At 42.1% G+C, this 24515-nt stretch overlaps 1 protein-coding gene and 1 long non-coding RNA gene across 2 annotated transcripts in view; both read left to right on the forward strand.

Moving 5' to 3' along the window:
• Positions 1-20336, forward strand: part of PODN (podocan) — a 20675-nt gene extending 339 nt beyond the window's left edge. The window contains exons 2-11 of the mRNA XM_031058542.1: positions 9-92; positions 1577-1670; positions 3244-3308; positions 7420-7529; positions 9758-9914; positions 11369-11484; positions 13316-13973; positions 16270-16418; positions 18023-18236; positions 19300-20336. Of these exons, the coding sequence (XP_030914402.1) occupies positions 9-92; positions 1577-1670; positions 3244-3308; positions 7420-7529; positions 9758-9914; positions 11369-11484; positions 13316-13973; positions 16270-16418; positions 18023-18203 (1614 nt within the window). The 3' untranslated portion in view covers positions 18204-18236; positions 19300-20336. The remainder of the gene's footprint in view (positions 1-8; positions 93-1576; positions 1671-3243; positions 3309-7419; positions 7530-9757; positions 9915-11368; positions 11485-13315; positions 13974-16269; positions 16419-18022; positions 18237-19299) is intronic.
• A 2131-nt stretch (positions 20337-22467) lies between these two features.
• LOC115948067 lies at positions 22468-23413 on the forward strand. Its single transcript, XR_004081921.1, has 3 exons — positions 22468-22532; positions 22767-22838; positions 23404-23413. It is a non-coding gene; the product is annotated as an uncharacterized LOC115948067 (long non-coding RNA).
• The last annotated feature ends 1102 nt before the right edge of the window (positions 23414-24515 follow it).

A 24515-nucleotide genomic window follows, 5' to 3' on the forward strand; every position in this document is an offset into this window, starting at 1 on the left:
GCACCCAGGAGGGCGTCGTGGACTGCGGCGGCATCGACCTCAAGGAGTTCCCGCTGCTGTTGCCCGAGCTGACCAACCACCTCTCCCTGCAGGTAAGGGCGCGATCCATCGCCCCTCCCGTGCCCTCATTCCGGCCCTGAACCCTGGATCCTTCCCTCAGCCCCTCCTCGGCTCCCGGCGGGAGCAGCAGGGGCAGCAGGCCCGGCTCCTGGTTATCGGCATGCTCTCCCCTCACATCCAGGGAGGGGAAAACGAGCTCCACAGTCTCTCATTTTGTCCAAACCAACAATTTCTAGTTTCTCCTTTGGCCAACCCAAATTTCTGGTTGAGCCCTTCCATTTCGAGGTGTCTTGGAAGACTATGGGCTAAATGACAGAGAATTCTTTGGACAGAATGGTGTCAGTTCCGACACAGTGAGCCAGTCCAGAGCAGGGCCAACCCGTGTCCCCCGCTGTCCCACCTCTCCCTGCAGCACATGGACTCAGCAAGGAGCAGGTGTGACATGGCCAGTGCCACCCATCATGCCTAGTGTCATGCCTACAGCAAGTGGTCCTGCTCCAGACACCTCATGTCTTGTCATGAAAAGGTCATATAAGATGTGAGATTCCAGCTTCAGGAAGAAGAATCAGGGTGTCCTAGACTGTCAGCAGGTTTCTATGCTCTGCTCTTAGTTACTTGATTCCTGTGACCAGCATTTGGGCGGGTGTCCTTTCCCTGCTCTGACACCTGAAGGGCCAGAGCATGGCAGCCCTGTGGCTGTGCCTCCCTGGAGCAATGGCAGTGCTTGAGGTCTTCAGTGCCTGGTCCTTCACCAACTGCTTTTGGTTTGTTGCTCCCATCTGTCAATTCTGTCCAATGGATGAAGTGCAGATTTTGTTTAGAGTTTTTCAGTTAGAAAATGTGTAATGTAAGCTGGCACCTTCCTCAGCAGATCTGTCCCAGGCACGTGTTAGCCATGGCTCCTGCCTCTGCTACCAAAAGAAAGAAGCTTTTTGGAGCTGCAGCTGTCACTTTCTGTGCACTGGCTTCCAGAACAGTGGGTCCTTGACTGGTCCCCTGGATGCTGAAGCTAGAACCACTCATTAATGGCTGGAATGTTAGTGAGCATGTTAATGAAAATCTGATGGCAGTCATCCCTGACAGCACAACCAGTGCAAGTGAGCCTGGTTTGACATTCCCTGCCCGTCACCAGTGGCTTTTAAAACATTCCATGAATAACAGAAGCCATAAGCTTGGAAATCCACCATGCCAACCTTGTAACAAATGCTTTGCTGCAGCTACAAGGTTTGGCTGTGGCAGATGGACTGTGGGCCTTGCCAGGCATAATCACACTCTTTGTGCACTGCTGGTGCATAAGTTGGATATTCCTGGAGATGAGCAGAAGTCAGGCTTTCAAATGCTCCTGGGTTTGGATGTTTTTGGTTTGAGATCTGAGTTTGGCTCATTATGAGAGAAGTCTTGACAGGGATTTGACATGGTGGGTTCACTTCCAGATTTTATTGAAGTTCACAGTCTGGGTTTACTGGGATCCTTTTTGGATTACTTTGTTGATGATTAATACTCTCCATTTTCTTAGAATAACCAAATAGAAGAAATCTTTCCAGAAGAGCTTGCTCGTCTTTATAGACTGGAAACTCTCAATTTGCAAAACAACAGGCTGACTTCAAAAGGTGAGCCATGGGGTGGACAGAGCCTGTGCCTCCAGAGCAGCAGCTTATGCAATGAGGCCAGTGGCAGCTGATAAGGAAAGCCAGGGTGATGGATTCCTTGGTTGGAGTGGTTTGCTGTGAGCCTCACTCCTCTGGCCATCACACAGAGCATGGAGACACTTTATCATCTGAAACACAATACTCAGTGTGGAGGAATGCAGCCCTGCTGAAGCAGTGGAGGAGACCTGGCAGCAGCTCGTGTACTGTGGCGTGAGATCTCCTCATCCAGGAAACTCCCTCTGCTCCCACAGGCACTTCCATGCAATGCACTTGAGAACCAGAAACGTCCACATGCTGAATGATTTCCTCCTGAATGACCTTGTTTAGTTCAGTCTAGTCAGGCTGGGCAGTTTGGGCCAGCTTTGTCCTTGTCAAATTTGGTATGAATTTATATGTATAATGCAAATTAGGACATTTCTACCCTTCTCAAACCATTTCGATTTTTGTAAGCAGGTTTTTTCTTGTTCAGTCTCATGCTTATTAGAGAATCTTATCAAGGGGTTTAGTGAGGAAAGTAAAAGAAACAGAGGAATTGGAGTAAACAGTAAGAGAGGAGGATATGGGATACAAAAGATGTAATTATTATTAATTTATGTGTCACCCACTTGATCTTAATGCTCTTTTTATCTTTACTGAAATGACAGAGAAGAACATTTATTGAGAATGTGGGCATGTTATACATGGGCCCCAAGGCACAGCAATCTTACATAGCACAGGGAAAGCTGTGCTTATAATATCCAGCCTTTGACACTATTACCTTTGGGCCTTCATGTTTTCTTTCACAAGCTTCAGTGCAGCCCTGAGTTTCCAACATGTTTGGACATGGAAAATAGCTTTGTCTTTGACAACTGCCAGGTGAAATTTTTTCTTGCAGGCTTTCCAGCAGGCTTTCCATTGTGACAGCAATTGTGCTTTTGTCATCAGCTGGATGTGGAGTGACTCAGTTGAAAATAAATAATTATTGGGGGAGGATAAGCCCTGAGTTGGACCAGCTCTCTGAGCTGGTTACTGTTTGGATACCTGAATTGTGGAGGAGCAGAGCAAGAGAAGGGTTGTGACATGCAGGTTATTTTAGCAATATAGTCATTCATCAGGTTGATCTGATCACTAAGCAACCTCAGATTATATCCTTGCAAGAAAAAAGACTTGCAGAATCTTATGCAAATTACAGGAGAAGGTTCTCAGATAGTGTAGCTGCTGCAGGCACTGATAATCAGCCATAGAGCAGATCTGCACAGCTCTGTACCTGACACCTGCCAGTGGGCTTGGCCACAAGCCTTGTGTGATCAGGGTTTTAAATAGTCCTCCATTGCTCTTAACAAGTGTGTATTGTTCGATTTGGTTTGTGGGTTTGTTTTTTTCTTTTTCCAATTAAAAGAGATACCATTAGGTCTGAATCAGATTGGTTCAGTGGCTATAAAAAGTGTTTCAATCTCACATGGAAGATACTGAGAGGGAAAGCTGCCCTGTGGTATTTTCACTCAGAAAGGCAGTAAGGTGCTGATGTTACTGATTAGTTATTCCTGTTTTTAAGGGTTGCCAGAGGAAGCATTTGAGCATCTGGAGAATCTGAATTACTTGTACCTGGCAAACAATAAGGTAAGAGGCTCTGAAGCCTTTCAGAACCTTTTGGGTTCTGAAAATTAAATGAGCAAGTTGTCAATTCTTTTAAAATGTATATACTGCATAAGTAAAACTGTGCTAAAATGATATTCTAATGCAGGTTCATCTAAGGTCAAAACAGTATGTGAGGTTTAGAGGCTACACATGCAGGTATATTTTGAACACTTTTTTTATTTGTGCACCTGGTGAAAAGATTCCTTTGTGTAGGGAGGTACAGAAAGCCCCTGCATGCATAAATTACCACTGACTTCAGTAGGCTTTGGGTCAGCTGCATGCAGATTTGGTTCCTGCCTGTATGTTGGGTAATTATATGAAATGCTGCCTTATCAGATGAGGCTGGTTGAAAAAATTGTGAACAAACACATCCTAGTGCCTGTGTTTGAACCATGAAGATCTGTAAAAATGCATTTTTCCTTACATTTTCCCTATGCATTTTTCCCTGACTCCTATTCTAATTAGGTTGGATATGGGGAGAGTAAACCCCCACACAGTGAAACTGTGCCAGTCATTAATTTATTCTTTTAGCTGCGGTGATAGGAGCTGAATTTCTTCTTTTGATGGAGAAGATCCCAGGTGCTTTCCTATTGTGACCCAGGTTGGACGTATTGACAGAAGCACATCTTTCCTGCCAAAGCTAGGAAATGAAATAGCTTCTCATACCCTTGCATCTGGGTGGTTCCTGTTATGGCTTCCTTTATCCCCAGTGGTTGTCCACAAATATTTGATACAGAAGAAATTAGGATCCACAGAAAAATATAAGTTAAAACATCAGGCAGAGCTTCTTTGTCTACAGAAATCCTGCCCTTCCATCCCACCCTCTCTCTCTCTCTGCATGTCTGTATATATATTTTATTATCCTCTTAAAATCTGGGACCATTTGATGTTCTGATTAAATACATGTGGCCACATTCAGGTTTCAGTCAGGCCAAGACACATTCAGAATCACTCCATACATTTCTGTATGGAGTGATTAAGAATAGAACCCATTCCTTAGTACAGTAACATTGTGTTCTTTTCTCTCTTTCAAGCACCATTTCCATGTAACAATCTTGGCAGTTAATAACTCCATAAAAAGGAACAAGCCAGACTGTGACTAATATCCCAGAGCCTAGCACTCTGATTTTCCCTGTGTAACAAAACAAAGTGTTTGGTTTTTCTGGCTTTGCTGCAGAGAGAAAAGAGTCCCAAAAGAAATTGCAAACATCAGCGAATGTCACAAGTAGTTACAGTGAGAAGTTGTGGACCCGCAAAAATAACACATTTCTTTATAAATCACAAGCCAGGACAAACCAGATTGGCTTCAGACTGCATCTCCTCTGCAGCAGGAAACACTGGGGATCAAGTTACTGTGGTGTCTGGAGGAGAGCAGGGATTTGCTGGTAGTTTGCCTCTTGTTTTATGGATTATCTTAATGCTGCTTTATCTTCCATTGTGATCCCATCAGATGTAGCTAAATCATCTTTCATTAAACTGGCACAGTTGGTCAGAGAAAAGAAATGTAAGAGACTAAAAGCCTTCTGTGGCCTGTGAGTAACAAATACTTCAAGAAAAGAGTGGATGCTGTAGTTTCCTTTTTAGTTTTTCACCCCACTCTTGTGTTTTGTATCTCTCAAAGAGAGTGCACAGTAAACCTTGTTAATGAGAGAAATTGTTCCACCAAAGGATAGACCAGATCCTGAGCTGTCATTATTGACTATAAGCAGGTGATTTTGGTGACAGAAGGTTAACATTTCCCCGTATCCTCAAAGTGATATGGGATTCACCTCAATCCAGCACTTCTGGTTTTATCAAAGCTTCATCCAAGCAAGAAAAATCCGAGCAATTCAAATCTGATAATGACTTTTGTATTAATCTTCTGAATTCATTAGTTAACAGTGGATAAACACTCTATGGAAAGGAAGGTGCAGCAGGAAAGTTGAATGAAAATTGCAGTAGGAGAAATGGCAGATTGCTTCTTGTTAGGCAATAAATTAGACAAAACTACTCAAGTCAACTTTATTTTTGCTAACACTTAAAACAATCTGGCATGAATCCTTCAAGAAGGTAATCAGTGAAAATCGGTCTCATGACCAAGTGCTGAAATGCCAAAGCAAAATCCTGAGCAAGTGAAAACTCTTTTTGGATTAAACATCTTTTTCTCTTTCCTCTTTCTTGTGGTTCTGATGTCTCTCATTTCACATGTCTGAGCCATGCCCTTTGCTTTGTACAAAAGTTATGACCTAATTGACTGGAGAAAAGCTTTAATGTACCACTGTGTATGAAAATCATTAAGTCTTGTTTCCTGTGTCTGAATTGTCAGTGCTACATCAAGGCAGAGACTTATTTCTTTCTGAGGCACTGTCAGAGCTTCTCAGTCAGAGATGAGTGCTTTTATCCAGCTCCCTGAAATCATATCTCCCAGATCAGGAGGTGAGAGATTACCACCAAAGCCAAGAGCAGCTGCAGGAATATGCAGAATGGCTCATTCCAGTGCTCACAAACCATCTGGAAATGCTGATAGAAGTGTGATTTGTGGGAAAGATCTTTTTTGTGTGTTTGTGACACACAAATGTTTAAGACAGGCTAAGGATGGAAGTTTTGGGACAGCAGAAAATTAAAACCAGTAAATAATGTTTTGGTTTTTTTTAAAGACTGTTTTATGAGTCCAGTAAATTGGAAGATCATGGATGGAGTTCATCAACACACTCTCAACATACCAGTAGAGAGGGGTGTAGGCAGCCTTTAGATAAATACATAGTTTAAGGCTTGGGTTAGGCAATTCTCCAATAAAGTGTCTCTTCTTTCACACTGTTCATATCTTAGATATTTTTGGTTTTACACTATTATTCATAACACACTGCAGTTTTATGGTAATAAAAGTTTGAAAAATATGATTTCTCATTATGTGAGTCTTGCTGTGCTTTGTAGGCTGAAAGGACCAGGTTCTGTTTCACACAACAGAGCTGTGAGGAAGATTAGAGATTCCATGAACTTCAGGCTAGAAGGCAATCCCTTCCATTGCCCCAGTCTCCCATCCTGATCTCAAAGAATTCAGTATCTGCCTTTGGAGTGCACATAAAACAGAGAGTGGTCTCATTAGCACTGCAGTGAACACCTGTAATCAGGGTGGCTGCACCTGCTGACTGCAGTCCATTGTCTTCTCTACTCAAGGATCATCTGGTACAGCATTGTGTTAAAAATTTGTTTCCCAAGGGCTTTATCTTGATGCATAAAGCTTCTGGGTGTATGCTTGCCAGAAAACTGTCCCCCATCCAGCCTGGATTGTAAGCTGTATTCTTGGTTTGTGCGTGAATGACTTTGTTATTAGCAGCCACTGAGTGATCCCGGCTATTGTATTACCTGGATGCTCTCTAAAACTGAGCTTTCTTTGATCATTGCTTTTTACTCCACCAGTTCGTTCAGATGCAGGTGTTTCTAGGGTTAGCTTTTAAAATCACTGATAAAACAGCAACAAGAGCAACACATTCAGTTCTATACCTGTTGTCAGCTATAAAGTTTTGAGAACAGGGCCTTCTGTACTTCCTGATCCATCACTGGTTTATTGAACAAGGTATTGCTGTACCCTCTGCTTTGAAGTGCCATTCAATATTCCATCATTTGGCTCAGAAGTGTCCTTGTTCTTTGGGAGCCTGAATCCCCCCTGCAGAGATCATCATAAATGGCTGCAGTGGAGCAGAGGTGTGAAGTGACATCTCCTCTCCACAATACACTTTCCTAAGAGAATGAGCACTAGGTCACTGTGAGGGGGGTTGGAGATTTTTGGCACAGCAGACTGAGGAATTAGGAACAATAATAAGCAAAGTGTTTGCTCTCTGAATAACAATTTCTTGATTTCTTCCACCAAAAAGAGACAGGACCCTTCCAACCAAAACAAACATTTTCATATCTTAGAGCAAAAGTCTGTCTCCTTCCTGGAGAGATTAGTGAGTGAGGACAATTTGTTTTTGTTCATGAAATCTACATTCAGTTTAATTTATCTTTGCCTGTTTCAGGAAGATAAATTTGAAAGTGTTTTGCTGCTGCTCTAATACTTGGTTAAAACATTTGCTACATTTCATTGGAACTCTCCTGTATATTTCTTTTTCAGCTAACCGTGGCTCCAAAATTCCTACCAAATACCTTGATCAGTGCAGATTTTGCAGCCAATTATCTCACTAAGATATATGGACTCACATTTGGACAGAAACCAAACTTGAGGTAAGGGATTGGGAAATAAAACAATACTGGTATTCTGCCACTGCTTGGATGCAGTTGGTGGGTGATAAGAAAATATCTGGCTAAACTATATTATTGCCTATTTGTGTTTTTGGAAAGAAACTCTTTGTTATTCCCAGCATGAAAGATCAAACAAACACATTCCAAGAGCTTTTGCTAGCTGCCAGACATTTCTACAAATATCAAATGAAGTTGTCCCCATTTTATTTGTGTATTTGAGTTGAAAAGAACAATTAAGTTTCTCAAAATGGAGATTAGCTGTTTAGAACTCTCTAGTTTTATTACAGTCTGTTCATTTTTAAAAGTAAATTCAGGTGGACAGGGCAATACTCAGTGCAGTATAACTCAGTTCTATTCAAGGTAAGCACTTCAGTGCCTTCAGAAGGGGTTCATATTCCAGATCTGCTGCCAAAGGTCTCTGCTAGGTTCAGGCTGTGATTTTCTCATCTGGACTGACAGCAGCACATCCATGTCAAACCCAGAGGCACCCAGGCCACCTCCTGTGAGGTGTGGGCTTTGCTGAAGGGGTTTTGAGTAATCTGCAGCATCCACATACTGCACTATGCAGACCCTGCAAAGACATCCCAAACTGTTGGGAGCAATTTGTGCAGCCAGGTTTGGAAGCAGTTAATTACAGCTGGCCCAGCTGAGCCCCTACAGCCCAGTCTTGTGATGAACTGAAGAACTTTCCATTCCCACTGAATTCATTGAGAGCTGGAGCTGCTCTGCACTTCCTGGGCCTTTAGTCTCTCAGGCTCTTGGAAGCTGAGAGGGCTGAGTCACTCACAGATTTCTGGCAATATCTCATGATGAAAGAAGCTAGATTTATCCATGTTTTCTTCCTTAATCTCAGGTGGAAATGCTGCTGTGTTTTGATTCCATATTAAAATTCTTGACTTTTCGGAAGTGATTTTCACACTCTTCTATATGAACACGAATTTTAATCAGAGTAAGAGCTAATTGATTTCCAAGGTTACTCATATAAAACCTCAACACAGTTGTTTCAGTTGTTTTTTTGCCCCCAGCAGAGTTCATGATCTCAGACTGATTATTTGGAGAGTAAGTTTTTCAGAAAAGCAAATATTTGTGAGTTAAAAGTACAGCTGACCATGCAGGGTAAACAATACTTCCAGTGTAGCTCTGAACTCCCTGGAGTGTGTGATCACACAATTGTATTTCCATACTGAGCCTTTCCTTCCTTCCAGAAGGATGTTGCCAAGTTCTCTGCTACTGGTAGAGAATCCAAGAACAAGTTAAAAAAGCTCACTTTGACACTTTTGCAGTTTTAACCTCTCTCTACAAATTTAGCTGCCTGCTGCATCTGGGGGTAAACACAGGAAAGGAAGAGGTAATCAAAGTCACTAAAAGCCTATAATTTCTTTTGTTAAAAAGAAGTAAAATGAACTAATTTAGCAGTTAAGCCAGTGAAAAGGAGGAATAAATTCATAGAAGTACATTGCTTTGTACAGAATTTAAACCTGTGTAAGGATTAATCAGTTTCTGAAAATCTGGAGAAACTATTTGGTGATTATTAAAGGTTGGAAGTAAGAAGGGCAAAGGAAAAGTAAGAAACTCTGTCTCTCGATCCCAATGGCTCATTAAAAACCAAAGCATAGAAAAGAGAAAAGTCTGCCAGACTGAGTAAATCTCTTGTCTTTCTGTCAGTATCCTATTCTGAGTTCTAGGAGTGGAGAGAAACTGTTTCCCAGGGTGTTTCCAGCCTTCATGGGAGCAGAAAGAATGGAGGGTTAAGAGATGATCCTTTCTTAAGAGACCTCCAGGCTGATTTTGTAAGCCCAAGCAGTCCAGACTCAATTCTAAATAGAAGTTAAAAGTGGGGCCGTATCTGTTAAAAAGAGATGAATTCTAAGCCTCTGAGTGAGGCCCCCACACTGACATTCTGTGTTTCTAAGTACTGCAAAATCCCAGGCTTGCACTCAGTTTCTTATAAAGAAGTTAAGGCCACTTGTGAAACTTATATTCATGTGCAGGTTTGGATTTTGAATAGACAGAACTTTCAGAGAATATTGGGGCTGACCATTTGGTTTTGCATCTGTATCCCTTGCTAAATTAAAAAGCACATTTTAAAAACAAATTTAATTATCTCAAAAAAAGAAGAAAATATTGAAATTAAGTTTTAAACTAAGCTTTCTCTCAGTAAACAAAAACTCCAGATCTGTTGAACTTCATCTTTTGCTTCCTTCCAACAGATCTGTGTATCTTCATAACAACAAACTTTCAGATGCTGGGTTACCTGATAATATGTTCAATGGCTCTAATAATGTGGAGATACTCATCATGTCCAGCAATTTCTTGAAGTATGTTCCAAAGAATCTCCCTCCAGCACTTTATAAATTACACTTACAGGTAATGGCAACAACGTTTCGTAATCCTTTAGGATTGTGACAAATCCTTTGGGTTTGTGACTGTGTTAGTGTGGGTTTCACACCACATGGCCAAGACATCCCAGTGCCCCTGGAAACATCCCCAGGCCCACTTTAAGGCTTGCTTGCTGTATTTTCAGCAGTAGCTGTCCCCATCTCCTTCCTTTTTCGTCCATAAGCAATAGCGTGTTTTTGCAAATCACCAGAACGCTCACAGGGGGCAGAAATGCCTTTCTGTGTTTGCAGGGGGATGTATTGCAAATCCCTGTGTGGTTGCATTGTTGGTCTCCTCCATGCATAAAACAATATTAATACATATTAGAACAGGAACTGCATCATTCCATGGCCATGTCTCCATGACCTCCCAGTTAAGTCTGCCACTAATGCCACTTGTCCTGACGGCTGCTTACCCACTCTGTACTGGCTTTGCTCACTGACTCATTTCACACAGACCACTGCTTCTCAGCACCAGTGGCTGCTGTTTGCTACTGAACTGGCAATTCAGTTTGGATCAGGAATTCTCTATTACTACAACTCCTCCAGCCATAATGCAATAGCAGAGCTGTGCTGTTAACTGCTCTCCAGCATTTTTGAATCCATGTCATCTGATTCTGATAAAACCACTTCATCATGTCTGAGCTGGAGATCTGAGCCTCAGCAATGGGAGAGCCACAGCGGTGGGGAGTCCTGGGTCCGCTTGCTCTGAGTGTTGACAGCTCCTTGGACGTGCAGAGACTGGAGTCTGTTATCAGCCCTGGACGGAGGCAGCTCTGTGCTGCCTCCCAGCTCTCTTTTTCCTTGAAGGTTTCACCAGAACCCCTGTTAAAATCTTCTAGAGAACAGGCTTTTCAGCTTGAAGAAAAGTAAACGCAACCAGTCCAGTCCTTTAAATTCCTGGAATTTCTATCCAAAGTATGAACTTATTTGTCCCCTGCATTTTTTCAACACTTACAGATAATCATTACCTCCCAAAGGGGTCACACACTGTGAGGATTACTCTTTCAACTTGTCTCCTTCCCTGCTGTCCCCAGCTGTGTTTAGGACAGAGGAGATGAGTAGAGAAATTAGTGTTTTATTTGCAAGTGCACCATCTGTCAGTAGTAACATTTACCTTGATATTTTGACTGGGAAAAACCAGGACAATGAGAAATGAGAGGCAGCCAAAAGTGGACCAAAAATATCTGTCAGGTGTACTTAAGTTGTGATTTTTTTCTTTTACTCTTTATTGAGACACTCAGCCAAATTTGTCTGTGTTGGTTTCTACTTTATATAAGTTGACAAATGAATCTGGTCCAGTCTCTCCATCACATTATAAAGCCCCCTAAATATTTCATGTCTAGCCCTTCTGAAGTTTAATTGCCCCTGCTAGTTGAACAGAACCCAAATATTGTGTTGATTCATGCCAAATACTGTTCTTTATGCTTCTGGTGACTCTAGAGCAACAAGCTGGAGAAGATTCCCAAAGGAGCCTTCAGCGAGCTTGCCGGGCTGCGGGAGCTGTATTTGCAGAATAACTACTTGTCTAATGAGGGAATGGACAACGAAACTTTCTGGTGAGACTGAGATGTGTGCTATGTACCTCTGTGTCTGTCTGCCCCCTCTGGGACAGTTGTGCATCTACTGAACAAAGGATACAGTAGAAAGTGAAGTTATTCAAAGCTGGATGATGTTATGCATTTCACTGCTTAGATGCAGATGCTGCCATTCAAGAGCAAAGGTCTGGGTGAGTGGTTGCAGAATTGTTTCATAGAAAAGACAGAACACTGAACATCAGACTGGACCACTCCCTGCCTGCCACAGACCCAGTCACACCAGGTACTAAGTCCCTTCTGGGAACAGCCACCTAGAACAACACTGAAAGCTACTTTCTGCTCTTCCAAAACAGTCAAAAGTGAGGTTACCTGGGACTTTCCAGTTTCTAGGGCACTTCACTGGGCATTAAAGCCAGAACTTCATCTTCACTGGAGCCACTTGTGTGTTTCTGTGAAGGTGGCTTGAAAGCAGCCACACACACAGAGCAGTGAATTCCCCATGGCCAGCTGTACCCCAGTGCAGGTGGTTGCTGGAGCAGCCAGGGATGCAGTGGTACTGCTCAAGAGCCAGATGGCTGCAAAAGCTTTCCTACCAACTGGTGCAACAAAAATAGCCTTTGGCTGTCCTAGATTTAGCCTGGGACTTAGCACTTCAGAAATTTAATAATTTTTTTTCTCTGCTTGCACCAAATGCTGTCTTTGTAATACCTGAAAATCCAGACCACGCAATCGGTCCTGCCCATAATTTAGTTCTGCAAACCCTCCTGATCTCCAGACACAGTACCAAACTGTGCTTTCCTTTTCCATTTCCCATTCCCAGAAACCCCCCCTTAGTAGTTTACTATATCTGTGCTGAGTCCACCTCCAGGTCATGTTGGACATGTAATTTCTGTTAAGATATTCCCATCCTGGGGAAACCTTACAAATGGCAGCAGTGAAGCATTTTACCTAAAGATTATATTTGTTTATTCCGAGCATGCTTGGATAGCTGGAACAGCAGTGTAGTAACCAGTAAGTAATGTCTGTAACACATTAGTCTTCCTGTTTCCTGAAAACTCTCTGGTCATCTGCAATGGGTTATGCTGTGTCAAGTAGATTAAAACTCTAATTTGAGAAACTGACTTGAAATACAAGGGAATACAGGGTTCCTCAGTCCTGGCTGTGGAACAACCACTGATCCATATCCAGTTGGTATAAGTGGCTGGTCTGAGGATTTAATTTAGCTTCAACTGAGACCATGGAATCCAGATTCAGTAGCTTACACAAAGCAGCTCTAGCCCTGACTCACTTCCATAATACTGGAGGGTCATGAGAAGTTCACTACCTTAGCCTAGGACACTAACTTAGCATTTCTGCTTTTCATAAAAGTAACATTTCATCATCTAGAAAGCAGACCCGCCTTTTACTTTCAGCAAATACTTTGAGACAGAAATTACTCATGCTCAGGCTTTGTTTCTGTGAAACTGAGAGCTAAACTCTGTGTTCTGGTGGTGGTCCCATGGCATTTTCCTTGTGGCATTTGTTCACTGAAATGAATATGTTGCTATCTGGGACTACAAAACTGATCCCAGGTCTCAGCTCAGTGGCAGTTTGGGTGTCTGCGGACTCTGGCACGTTCTCTTGCTGGTGTGGCTAGGGAGCAGTGGCAGTGCCAAGTCCTAATCCCTTATGGCAATATGGGAGCTCCCTGTTTTGTGTCCACATCCCTCATATCACAAGTCAGAAAAGGGCAGTCAGTAGTGGGAGCTGTGCCTGGTAAAAGGCTCTAAAGCAAAGATTGCAAAGTCTTTGAGCAAGTTGGTTATTGTTTCACCTTGCAGAATCAAAATATTTTCTTTCCTGCTTTCTCAAGGAAATTGTCTAGTCTTGAATATCTGGATTTGTCCAGCAATAACCTCTCCCACATCCCAAGTGGTTTACCTCGAAACATCGTCCTCCTCCACTTGGAGAAGAATGCAATTAAGGTGATTGACAGAGATGTCTTGACCCAAATTAAGAACCTGGAGTACCTTCTGCTCCACAATAACAAATTAAAAGCTCGAGGTATTCACCCCTCAGCCTTCCATGGCTTAAAGAAGCTGCACACTGTCCACCTGTACAACAACATGCTGGAAAGGATCCCCAGCGGGCTGCCCCGGCGAGTGAAGACACTGATGATCCTTCATAACCAGATCTCAGAGATCAACAGGAATGACTTTGCTACCACTTACTTCCTTGAAGAGCTGAACCTGAGCTACAACAAGCTCACAAGTCCCCAGATCCATCGGGAGGCCTTCCGTAAACTGAGGCAACTGAAGTCCCTGGATCTTTCTGGAAACAATCTCCACATGGTGCCTTTTGGCTTCCCAAAGAACTTGGAGGTTCTGAAGCTGAAGGAGAATGAGATAAGCATCATCCCAAAAGGGACTTTGTCTGGGATGACAAAACTGAGGGAACTGTATTTGAGCAACAATAAACTGAAAGTAAATTCAATTTATTCAAGAGCATGGAGAGAACTCAGCAGTCTCCAGGTAGAAACACCACCTTCTCTAATTGTATTAGTGATGTTGATATCCTCATCTGTCTGCCTAAATCAAATTATGTAGCACCAATACTAAATGTGCTTGGTCCTCGTGTTTTGGGGTTGCATTGTAAGTGCTACACACCCTGTTTCTAGAGTAGAAATGATGTGCTATTGTGCCAGAGGTGGGTACTTTCCACTGCTGGCCAGTCCAGCTTTGTGTCTGAATCCTAACAGTGTCCTATATTTTCAGAAAAACATCGGCAAATGTCATTAAAACTGAAATTAGGCCTTTCAAATAGCTCGTCTCCCAAAAGATTTAAAATCAGCTCTGAATAGAGACAGCAGGAGGAAGGAATGCATAAACAAAAACACTCTTAATTCTCAAAGCCCCCACATCAGCTTATATTCAGACAAGCCAAGCTGTAGGATTTAGCAGCTCAGCTGGCTAAGGCACCTGGGGAGCAGCTCAGAGTCTGGATTCAATCAGCAGTCTTCTCATTTGCTTAATTGTTGGAGAAAGTTAAACACAAACCATAAGGCAGGCAGGAACAATCACATTTGTGCTGAGCAAAATGACCTTTCAGAATTGTTACGCCGGCTGAAGGATTTGTCTGCATTTCCTCTTAGGCAACGGCCCCTTTCCTGCAGTGAAAGGTATTGCCTGTGTCATACAGCAGCCATGGAGGGGGCATATGGTCAGGTCACTGCACAGCAAAGTGTGCACATCTCTGAACAGATCAGGGATAAGGACATGTAGCATATGTCACACTGGCCCCCGGTGTGTTTTCAGACAATCCTGACGTTAATCTATAGGAACGTTTCCCTTTCTGTTGTGTCTGGGAATAACCAATAGCTTGTTTCTCAGTTAATGTCAATCAGCAATGCAGCAACAGTGTCTGCAGAGCTGTTTGCATCAGCTGCAGATTTGGTCCCTGGCTTGAATAATACCTTTTGCATTTGTTTGGTGCCTCACTGATACATGTGTGAGCAAATATATTTAACATGCAAAGTAGCCTGGAAGGAAGATGCCATTGAAAATTACAGACGGCTGGGATCGCTTTTCTGCAGTGCATTAATAAAATGTAGGTTGTTTTATTTTCAAACAAAAATGGGTCATGATCCCTGCTGGGTAGCTGGAGTTGCTGGTTGGAATGATGAGCTTTCCTTCTCAAAGGTCCAGATTCACAATTATGTGGAACTTTCCTTCTACTCTCCCTTCCTTGCAGTCGGTGTAAAGCCAGAGGTGTTTCTGACTCAACCACTGGCCATCCCCATAGCAAACCCCACTCCCACTAAACAGGGTTCAGATAATAGCACAGACTTAAAGTTCTGCTGGACTAATGGGGCATTTATGGCTGTTGCTTTTCTTTGGAACAGCATTAATTCTTGTTGGTTGTTTCCAGCTGAATCTTTTTTATCATTAAGTGCTTAACTGTGCAGTTGGTTTTTGAGTTATTGCACTGGAGTGAATTTGGCAAATAACCATCCATAAAGATCCTGATCATGCATATACTTAGTAAATACTTCAGTCCACACTGTTTCCATGGAAATTGCTGGAGACTCTGCAACTGCAAAGCAAGACATTTACATAATGGACTTGGCAGTACTGGGTTAACAGTTGGAGTCAATGATCTTAAAGCTTTTTTCCAACCTAAACAATTCAATGGTTCTATGATAATTGTTTTCCAGACTGGCATTATAAATGAGGAATAAAAACACTGGAATGAGAACAATTGTTTGCAGAAGTGTGGCTTTGAGTAGTGGGTAAATAATGTCAGGTTGGTGCAATGAAAAGACTACAATACAGGATAACAAAACATTTCCATTGATCAATTCTGTTGCATAAAATTAATCTGAGAAATGACCATGACCTTTAGTCCTGCTGTCTTCATACATTCTCCATGTTAGAATATTTCCAGATGATTTTATGTGTAACTGTACCTATCACCATCCTCAGCCAGCAAAGTGTTTGCAGTAGCAGATGCCAAGGAATTCTCCTGCATATCTGAAACCCAGCCTGTTTTTAATTTACTTAAACAGACATGGGCTAATGCCTGGGGACAGAGATAAAGAAATGTTGGAACTCTGAAACAAACCAGCATGACATATCATGTGAAATCAGGATGCTCAATAGGAGTGTAAGAGACTAGAATTGTCTTGGCCACACTTACCTTGCTGCAAATTAGAGGTAGATTAAATGATTATATTCTATAATAAATATAACTTCAAAATTAAATCTCTTTCTGGTGTGTTTCTAATATTTAAATTCAGTTATTTGATCCCTTGTTGTCTCTTCCTTGCAGTCACTAGACATGGCTGGCAACCAGCTGACATCTATCCCATTAGGCCTGCCAGAATCTCTGGAATATCTGTATCTCCAGAACAACAAGATCACAACGGTTTCAGAGAATGCTTTTGAATCCACACCCAATATAAAGGGGATTTACCTCAGGTAAGGTCAAGCTTCCACTTCAACACACAAGATTTTTTCCTTCTTCATCTACTTTATAATTGCTTACTTTTTAGAAAGTATTTAAAATCCTTGTTTTCTGAAGCATATTTGGTTTATACAAATATGTGACAAAACTATATTTATCTGCTCAGAAACAACATGGATACACATAATAAACTCCTTTAAGAGAGCTTGTCTTTTCTATGCTTATTAGAATGGAGGCATGCCAGTAATTCTGGGCAATTAATGTTTAACATGATGTCATATTCCAATATTCAGCTGTGAAAAAAGTTTACAGTGCCCTTGTAGAAGTACAGCCTGTGTCTGTTGGCCCTGGATTTTGACAAAATCCCCCTCCAGTGAGATGTGTGTGAGTAATCTTGGAGTTGTGTGCATTCCCTGGATAGCTTTGTCAGAAACAAGTGACAAGTTACAACTGTGACAGTTACGTAACCCAGTTTAGGGGCTTTGCTGGGTTCTTTCCCACTCTGTCAGTTGGATGAGGACTTTGTTTTTGTAGATGACAGATACTGACCTTTTTTTACATGTAATGTAAACTCACAGTAACAACTGACTGAAGCAGAGATTTATAGCACAAGAAGGGAATCTGTCCCTGTAATATATTCAGTTCTAATCTGACGGAATATTATTGAAAATATTATTTAGAAGTAATTTATGAATTCCTTAATATATGATTAAGCTGATCCAATGCCTGTGTTCAAAAAGCCTAGGCTGCAGAAGACTAAATGTGGTCTTATTTTGACTATATGCAGCTAAACTGCCCTGCAGTTCTGAATAGTTCTGGAGCATACCTTTATGGATGAATGATTCCATACCAAGCAAATAAAATTACAAAGTCTGGTGTAAATTAGAGCAGTCTGTCTATTCAGCTGCTCACATTTATGAGATTTTAGTGAATGCTTGGATGTGAACCAGAAACCACATGCCACATTCTATATTTCTATATAAAGAAAAAAGGAATTTGCAAAACAGTTTTGCTAACATATTCAGGAGGCAACTCCACCCAAGCTCAGTCGTATTTTTAATGGGAGGCCATTAATCACTGCAGTGCTGTGAAACAATAATATACATATGGAATATTACACAGAATACAATTCTAAGCATGTTCAAAAGTAACAGAGCAGTATATGTGACAGGTTCATAAACTGCAGATTAGTTTATTTGTATTCCTGGAAATGCAAATAACAGCTGAAAAATGACTGCTTTGTGTTTAAAGGGTTACTTTGTTTTGAGTTTAATAGATGAAGAATTAAACTGTCAAGGAATGACACAGAATTTTATGAAAAATCAGTTATACTTTAAAATATGGGCTGTGAAGCAGATGCCTTTCTTCTCTGGGAAGGAGAAAGGAGAATAGCAAGAGAAAGAATTTGTGGAGGAGGAATTCCAATATTATGATTTTCTTTCTTTCCCCATCCAGAGGAGTCAGCACTTCTAGAGTGCTGTTGTGAGTCAGTGTAAACTTCGAGTAACCTGGATCTGTATAGAGTAGCTGCAGAATGGTTTCCTCTTAGTCCCCTGATTTCTCTGTTGTATATAAAAATGTGTTTCTTTTAACAAGGGTGCTTTTTTGTTTGTTTAAGGTTTAATAAGATTGCAGTTGGAGCACTGAAAGAAAGTACCTTCCAAAACCTGAAGCACTTACAGGTACTGGATATTGAAGGGAACCTTGAATTCAGCAACAGTTCAAAGAATAAGGATGACTCAGAAGAAGAAATGGAAGATGAGGAAGAGGAAGAGGAAGAGGAAGAAGAACGGAGATAAAATGTGAACTCACACAATCCCATCACGTGGGAGGTAACAGCTGTAGTTGAGTTAAATTAAGGCCCCAGTTTTCAGACTCTTGTGTAAATATTTCCAATTTACACACATGATTGAAGCATAACAAGTGAGTGTCTGAACCCTGAACTTAAAGACTTCCACTAAAGCATGACTGGGAGTCACAAATCAAAAAGGGTTGAAAATACAATATTTTGTAAAATGAAACAGTATATATCTATTTTATCAGACTTCTTAATGGCCTGTTCTATTGGCTTTTGTTTATAGGCACAGCAGACGCAGTAGTTAAAGATGCAGGTCCTTGGTCACTAATTCTGATAAAAAATGCAAAGGTATTTCATGATACTTTTAAGCAATTACTTCAAAAGGAAAACAAAGAACAAGCTGTGAAGCTTGCTGATGCAGAAGACATGAGGCAAAAATAGATGGCAAATTAAAGTAAGATTAGACCCATTGGTGGCTGTTAAATGTGTCATTAGATTACAAACTCTATCCCAGGCAGTATTTAAATCACTGACCACTTGGAGGAGAAAAATAATGCTACACTTAGTGTATTTCTTATGGAAAGAATAGCATCTCTACTTGAATCTCTTTTCAACTGCAGGAAAAAAAGATACAAGGACAAAAATATTTGAAGAATATCCATTCTTTTCATAAGAATAGTGATCTATTTACTGCATCTCTTAAGCATCTTACATTCAAAGATGATGAGGTTCAGGATTGCTCTTTGCTTCTGGAGACCTAAGGGTGGGGAAAAAATAGTTTTGTCCCTAATCAACATTTTGTCACTGAGAATGACACAAGGAATTGCTAGGAATAGTGCTAATAAGCTTAAAAGATGATGGGGCTTGAAAAGGGCAGAAGGTACTTGGGAAGTCAAACATTAGCCCTACTGGCTGAGTTATATGAAAACTTTGTTAAACAAGAAATAATTTATATCTACAGACTTAGGGTACATTCAAAATCAATGCCTCTCTGGTTTAGTTTTGGGGCACGTGTGACATGTCAACAGGTACTATGTTTGTCTTATTCCGAATTCTGTATTCCATTATGTAACTTATTTCATTTTTCTGTTTTGCAGGAAAACATATGGAAAAATACATATATGTCTATGTGTATACATCTATATAGATATCCAGAGAACACTTAGCAAAACGTGCAATGAATTATGCAGAAACTGTTGTGGCACTGGGCCAGGCTCATGGAAGACAGTGTGTTTCAGTGCCTTATTCAGGGAGAGACCCTGAATGCCTTTCCAAAGCTTCCAAATCATCTTATACAAGACCCAGGATCATAAGGGATTGCTCTGGAACTCACAAAAGCTGGCTTTTGTTTCTTCTGTTTCTCTTCCCTAGCTGTTTCCATCTGTAATAACAATATGGGACTGTTTTGAACACAGGCCTTCAAATGCCATTTTTGTCACTGCATTTTAAGTGAACCATGTTTATGCCTCTTTTCTTTTCCTCCACCCAAAAGAAGCTGTTCTTGGCCAGGGCAGATGAATATCTGCAGTAGTTTCAAGTGCAGAGCAGTGTATGAGGCATTTTGGTCATCAAGCAGCAGTAATAATTCTGGATGCAATTATTTCTCTGTTATAACAATGTGTATATTTGGATGAGAAAAACAAAATAAGGCTGGATCCCGTAATATTTTATCTCTACTGCTAAAACCTGCAGTATATTCCTGTTTTAGAAAGGTTTTAAGATAAAACAATGCTCTTGTGAATATATATATAAATACATATATAAAATGTCTACCTTCCAGAGCTTTGGTAAAGTTTCTGTCTTGCTGTTGTTTGCCCATGGGGCAGTTGGGTGAATGTCTCTGAAGATGTGATCAGAGGATGGAGTGACAGGATGGAGTTTAATGGATGTGGTAGAATTTTCTGCAGTGTATCTCATTCCTACCCAGAGGCAGGGGTGAGACTAATGGTATGGAACAGATTAGTGAGTGTGGGCTGTCTTAGGAGAAAACCATTAAGTATCTAAAGAAATTTGTTTAGTTCAAGTCTGGAGACAGTGCTTGCTGTCATACTCCCTTAAAGCTTCTCCTATTTTATGATGTTGAGTGTTCTCAGCTCCTGTTGGAATCAGAAAATAAAGAAACCAAGGAAAAGAAGACCTACAGAGGTACAAGTTTCTCAGTTGCTTATAATGTCCTTCATCTGAGGCAGCTAATCCTTCTTTTGAGGATTTCTGATTGAACACATGTTGTTTTTCATACTGCATTCCAGGACTGACTTGGAAACACAGTTGGCTTAATTTTTTACCAGCTGTTTTCCTGCTGGAGATCTAGTTCCACACTCTCCCTCTGGTTTCCCATAGCTCATGACAGTAATTTCAAGCTGTTGTTCCCTACCTTAGACAATTCAACACACTCATTAATCATAGAAGGAAAGATTGCTTCCTGAAAAAGTAAAAGCTTGGCCCCAGAAATTGCAAAACCCACACATTTTTGAATATCAGCTATACAGCTGAGCAATAAATTATCCTTCCAACTGACTGCTGGGATAGATTTCTATGTAAAATGTCTTCAGAATGTAGCTCAAGTCAATTAGCCATCTCCAGCAAACTTCCAGTGGAAGTTCTGCGAGTTTTCTGGGAAAAAGACCAATTTATTAAACCCCTGAACAAGCTGAGAATATGCAGATTTGTATGGTTTTATGGAGAACTGTTCTATTGTCTTCAAACTTCTGTCCCTTGGATTAATATTCTATGAAAAGTCAGATGCCTCAGACTTCTCTGAATCCCTTGAGAGTCTGTCTGATGAACCTGTAGAATCAGGCCCCAAATGTCAGGATGACACATGCACTGTTAAGCTTCTCGAGCCAGCAGCAGCCTTTGCCAAAGGAGACTCACCTACAGTTTAAGGGGCGTATAGTATAAAGGTAAAGTTAGGAAACACTTATCCAAGTTTGTTCCAAGTAGCTGCACACTGAATCTGTCCTTTAAATGGGGCACTGTTTTCCAGCAGCAACACCCCCCCGCCCCCCGCACCAAAAAAAACCCCACCACCACTCTTATCCAGTAAAAGCCTCAAATGCTCCAAGATTCTTTGATCTGTAAGAGATTGGTGAGGGAGAACCACAGGCCTTATTCCTCACTTACCTGGTATTATCAGCACCTATGACATTGGACATAATGCTGTCAGGCCAAAATGGTAGTTTATTTCTTTCTCTTAAAGGAGGAAGAGATGCCATGAGAGATGTTGAGGAATCATCAGAAGTCCACGGGACTAAGCGTACGTATTTTTTGACTGTGGCTGGTACCCATCATCCAAAAGTCAAATCCAGACCTTGTATGGCAGGACCCAGGAACAGGCTCTAATTTTATTATTTCCTTTAGTGAAAATGGGAGGTGGGAAGTTGGCCTTTTCTTAGGCCACAAAGAGGCAACACAGACATTGCTTTCATGTAACTTCCTTCCTGTAATTTGCCTGGATTTGGGAAAGAGAAGAATAGAAGGGTTTTAAGGCTGAGATAGATGTATGAATAGTGAAAACTTGAACTCTAAAACAGTCAGTTGGCAATTTTATCCCTAAACATGCATTTGTGCATGCTTGCTATTCCTGTGTGGTCTGTATGCAGACCGAGGTCTGGGTTTATTTGCTGTTTTTTCTTTTAAAAGCCATATTCCCTCATTACAGAGAATACTGCACAAAGTGGGGGGAAATGGGATTTTTCCGAGCTATGATTTTTCACAGCAACAGGAGTACAAATGCAGCTTGAGAGCTATAAAGAATTAATCAGGTGCCAAAAATAGCTGGTGGATAATGAGCTTTTATTTCAGGCGGTGGGCACGCAGCCCATCTGTGTGTGCCATGTGGACGGGCCGCTCTGCAGCCGTGCTCCCCTCACTCTGGATTCCTCCAGGATCCTCGACCCACGGCCAGCCCCTCACGAGGGCACCCAGCGCCGCCTCCTGCCCCACACCGCCCCTCCAGATACCCCACGGCTTCTTCCTCGGGCATTTCTGAGGGAAAAGGCCTGCGAGTGCTGCATCTTCCACACGGGTTTTCCTTCCCCACACGGAGTTACCCCCTTTGCCTCCCCGGCGTGCCGTGAGGGGCCGGATGGGGAGCCCGTTCCCCTCTGCTCCCCACACACACAGCTGCGGGCCCCTCCTGACCCAAAGGGCCACGGAGCCCCCACAGCGGAACGGGTGCAGTCCCGCCGGCTGTGAGGGGGGGAGGGGGCGCGGCGCTGGCGGAGGCACGGAGGCGGCACAAGGCCGAGGCTCTCCCGGTGGTACCCTATGATTCCCTCCGCAAGGAGCACCATGATCCCGATGTCCCCAGCCTCAACTGGCAGGAGGGGTGAGCTCCAGGGGGCCCTTGTGGGGTGGAGGGAAGGAGGATGAGGGACAGAGCCAAGGCCTCTGTGGGGTGGTGAGGAGCGTTCTGCCCTGCCTCGAGCGCCTCACACACCGTGCTGTGGTGTCCGGGCTCTGAGTGTTCTGTTTAATGAAAAAGAAGTGCTTTAGGGAGTATATAGATACTCTTCTGAGGAAAAAATATTTAAAAACGAATTTTTTTTATTTTTTTTTTTAGTAAAGATGGGACAAGATTTTACAAGAGCATGCAGTGACAGGACAAAGTGGAACATCTTCTAATTGAAACAGAGTAGGTTTGTATTAGATATTAGGGAAAAATTCTTTATTGTGAGGGTGGTGAGGCCCTGGCACAGGTTGCTCAGACAAACTATGGCTGGCCCACCCTTCGAGGGGAGAGGTGAGTTGGATGGGGCTTGGTCTAGTGGAACGTGTCCCTGCCCATGGCAGGGGATTTGAACTAGTTGATCTTCAAGGTCCCCTTACAATCCAAAGATTCTGTGATTCTGTGAAAAAAAGAAAAACTCCCAAAGAAAAACTATGGATGAAATTTGAAGGGGGATGTGGGGGGGCAGAGTGAGGCTGCCAGTGCCTCCCTTGGGGGAGCAGTGACAGCTCCTGAGGAACTGACTGCAGATCTGGCAGTGGGACAGGGTCCCTTGCAGTGAGACAGGGTCCCCGGCAGCAGGATGGGGTCCCCGAGGGGCTGCTCCCCAGGGCTGGGCCCCGCTCCCCTCACTGGGGGCTCTGGGCCAGGCAGCCCTGCTGGGGTGAAGAGCTGCTGCATCTGCTCTGCAGAAGAATCGCTGCTTTTGGGACTTGGAGATTATTTATCTTAGGTCTCATAAATCCTTCAGGACTACATTAAAAGGGCAGTTGGGGAAAGGATCCTCCAGCTCCTGCAGGTGCTGAAGAGCTGGGCTGGCAGGGTTGCTCCTGAGGCATCTGTGGCCAAACGCCCTCCTCCTCTCCTGCTGCTGTGCAAGACAGACACGACTTTTCCTGAGCACGCGTTCGGTGCATGCAGGAGTGAGGCTGGGGACCTGCATTAGCAAAGTGGATGAGAATGGGAAGTATCCTCCTTCCTGGGATGACACTGCCATTTCTTCTGCTCCCCAGTGGTCCATGCAGAGCATGGGAGGTGGGAGGGGTTTGATCAAAACTTCATGATTGTTCTCTCTTGGAGGTGTTGAAGTGGAAGTAAATAAGAGTTTAATTTATGATGCCCCTTCTCACCATGTTGACTGAGCTCACTAACATTTTTGCAAATTTTGCTTGAAAAAACCAAAGCAAATTTATTCTTATTTAACAAGAATAAAGACATATTTTACAAATCGAATTTTTGATGGGAAGCAGTCTCTCGGGAAGCTTCTATGATATAGTCCAATATCCTGTTAATTGATTTCATTCTACAGTGTAATGTTGGTGAGTCTTGATTCCTGGGTTTGGGTGTAGGTATCCTAAAAAACATATATGGAGTCTTACATAATATAAGATTAGTTGGTTTTTTAAAAATATTTCCTTCTTTAATGGATTAATTTATGGAGGTAATTGTAATTGGTTTATTATTCTAATACAAGAACAGTGAGTAAATTCCCTAAAGAACTCCATTTGCTTTAGTGAGGAAAATATTGGTGTGCCCTGTAGCTGTGATTCATGCTGCTATTGTGAAGTCAGCCAGCTGTGAGATATATGTGCAGGCAGTGGATGATAAATGTGTTCTAATAATCTAGTATACAAAGTATTTCCATAAAAATTCTTCAGTAGTATCCAAGGACATTAAAAAGTCCATCAAGAAAGTCCTTCTTTAAATGGTTTTGAATCAGGCATGGAGTGTTTTAATGCATAGTTGTACAGGCTACTCAGATTTTCCCCATGATAGTTCCAGAATCTGTTTTTAGCATATGATTATGATACTGCTGAGAACGTTGCTTCTGATAAAAAATTGCATTGACTTTCAGTATTTTCA

This window comes from Geospiza fortis, unplaced genomic scaffold, assembly GCF_000277835.1.
Source record: "Geospiza fortis unplaced genomic scaffold, GeoFor_1.0 scaffold396, whole genome shotgun sequence".
NCBI lineage: Eukaryota > Metazoa > Chordata > Aves > Passeriformes > Thraupidae > Geospiza > Geospiza fortis.